We start from the raw sequence: 1903 nt of genomic DNA, 5'->3' as shown, positions 1-1903 counted from the left end.
TTTCTTTGTTTTTTGGAGGGGAAACTGGGAATGGAGAAATTTACATGTAAATAAAGAAAAAAAAAGAACCAGAAACTTCAGAAAATACTGAAAGTGAAGATTCTAACCATAGAAGAAGCTGCAGATGGAAGGAAGACAGTGATGAGGACTTAGATGCTGAGTCTGACTCGGGTGGCAAGGATGGGAAACCTCAGGCCTGACAGCACAGAGGACGTCCGAAAAGGCTGTTCCAATAAGTAGAACTGGCTCATGAGCAATATCAGTTACTTATAACATTTGAGTAACAGAATCTTAAAGGTTTTCACAATAACACTAAGCTGTATATACAGAATATGTGTGAGCATACCATGGCATGTTGTATAAAACCTATAGAAATTGCTAAGAAAAACATTATCTAATGTCAAATTATTCAGTGTTGAGAATTGGTGATTGTATCAGAACTATCTTATGGAAAACTAAGATGACTGGCTCAGAGTACATATCCATAGCCTGACCTCGGGTATGTGACTTTGTTAGCAAAAGTCCCCTTACATCGTACAAAGCAAAACAGTCTATTTTTACACACACATACAAGCATGTGTAATGATTTTCCTTCAAAAATGTTTTTATATATCTCATTCCATTTTTTTAACCTTTTCCTAGTTTGGAAATATGTACTTAAAAAAATGTGTAGACTGTATAGTTACTATCTTGAAAGGAAAATCCAACATTCATACTGGAGTAGAGATACTTGTAGCATTAGAAGCTCCTGTGAAGTTCTCCCTCATAAGCTTATCCTTCCCAGAATTCCATCATCCTGAATTATCACTTCGTTGCCAGTGTTTTCACTTGTAATGTAAGTGTAAGTTGGTATCACGTGATTATTGAAGTTTGCGTCCTTCTGTTGAAAACCCCAAAGCGACAGAATAGTGACCAGGTGGTACAATGGACTTGTCCACACTCTAGCTAGATTCTCAATTTTAATTCCTTACTATGTTTTCTGTGTGTCTTAATCTCTACAAATGCACATATGATACACATGTGCATATACATATGTGTGTATATATTTGCTGAGCCATTGAAATAAATGGGAAACTGTGGTTTTGGAAAAAAAGAAAATATCCAATAAAAAATAAAAAATAAATTAAAAGAGAGAGCCTGTCTTAAAAAAAATCTCCTGAAAGTAACTGAAGAATACGAACATGCATATTTGCACCCAACAGTGCACATAGCACACACACACACACACACACACACACAGACACACAAACAAATTAATGACTAGGAAACATATAGACATCAAAATCAATAAGTTTTCAGCTTCAAAGAAGAGCCCTGAGCAGTTGAAAACCTATCTTTTCACAACTTAAAACAAAACAACAAAAAAAGAATAGTAGAATACATGAAGTGTTCTAGGATTTTGAAAAGCAAATACTACAACTCATTTAGAGGGTCATTTAAAATCATAGTTCATATTAAAGGCAAGGATTAAACAAAAGAAATTTTGAAAGCTAATTTATTTATGCTCTTGAATAAAAAATACCTAGATTAATCTTATTTTAAAAGCGTACAAGGATACTTATGGACAAATTCATCAAAAAATGAAATGATCAGAGTGTTTTTGAACTCTTATGTTAGAGAATTCCCAGACATGTAAAACATAGTCTTCAGTTTTCAAATTTCAATGTTACTATAATTTCCATACTGTAAGGTTTTCATAGATTCTTGTGAATGTACTTAACAGCTTTTGAAGATTTGTACGACTCCTATTGAATTTCAAAGAATCATCAGGCTGGCAGCTGCAACACAATACCTACTTCAAAGTAGCTCTTATGGCAGTAATAATAATAAACCACAATCTTATAAATATTTATAGAGAAACAAAACCCAAATAATATCACCAAACAGAATCCAGAAATAAGTG

General features: G+C 33.4%; 1 protein-coding gene across 1 annotated transcript in view; it reads left to right on the top strand.

Moving 5' to 3' along the window:
- Positions 1-200, top strand: part of LOC116084898 (uncharacterized protein C9orf85 homolog) — a 1190-nt gene extending 990 nt beyond the window's left edge. Inside the window, exon 2 of the mRNA XM_031362178.1 lies at positions 57-200. Within this exon, the coding sequence (XP_031218038.1) occupies positions 57-200 (144 nt within the window). The remainder of the gene's footprint in view (positions 1-56) is intronic.
- The last annotated feature ends 1703 nt before the right edge of the window (positions 201-1903 follow it).

This window comes from Mastomys coucha, unplaced genomic scaffold (genome assembly GCF_008632895.1).
Source record: "Mastomys coucha isolate ucsf_1 unplaced genomic scaffold, UCSF_Mcou_1 pScaffold9, whole genome shotgun sequence".
In the NCBI taxonomy this organism is placed as follows: Eukaryota; Metazoa; Chordata; class Mammalia; order Rodentia; family Muridae; genus Mastomys; species Mastomys coucha.
The sequence above is the reverse complement of the archived record's forward strand: the minus strand, read 5'-3'. Positions and strand labels throughout refer to the sequence as shown.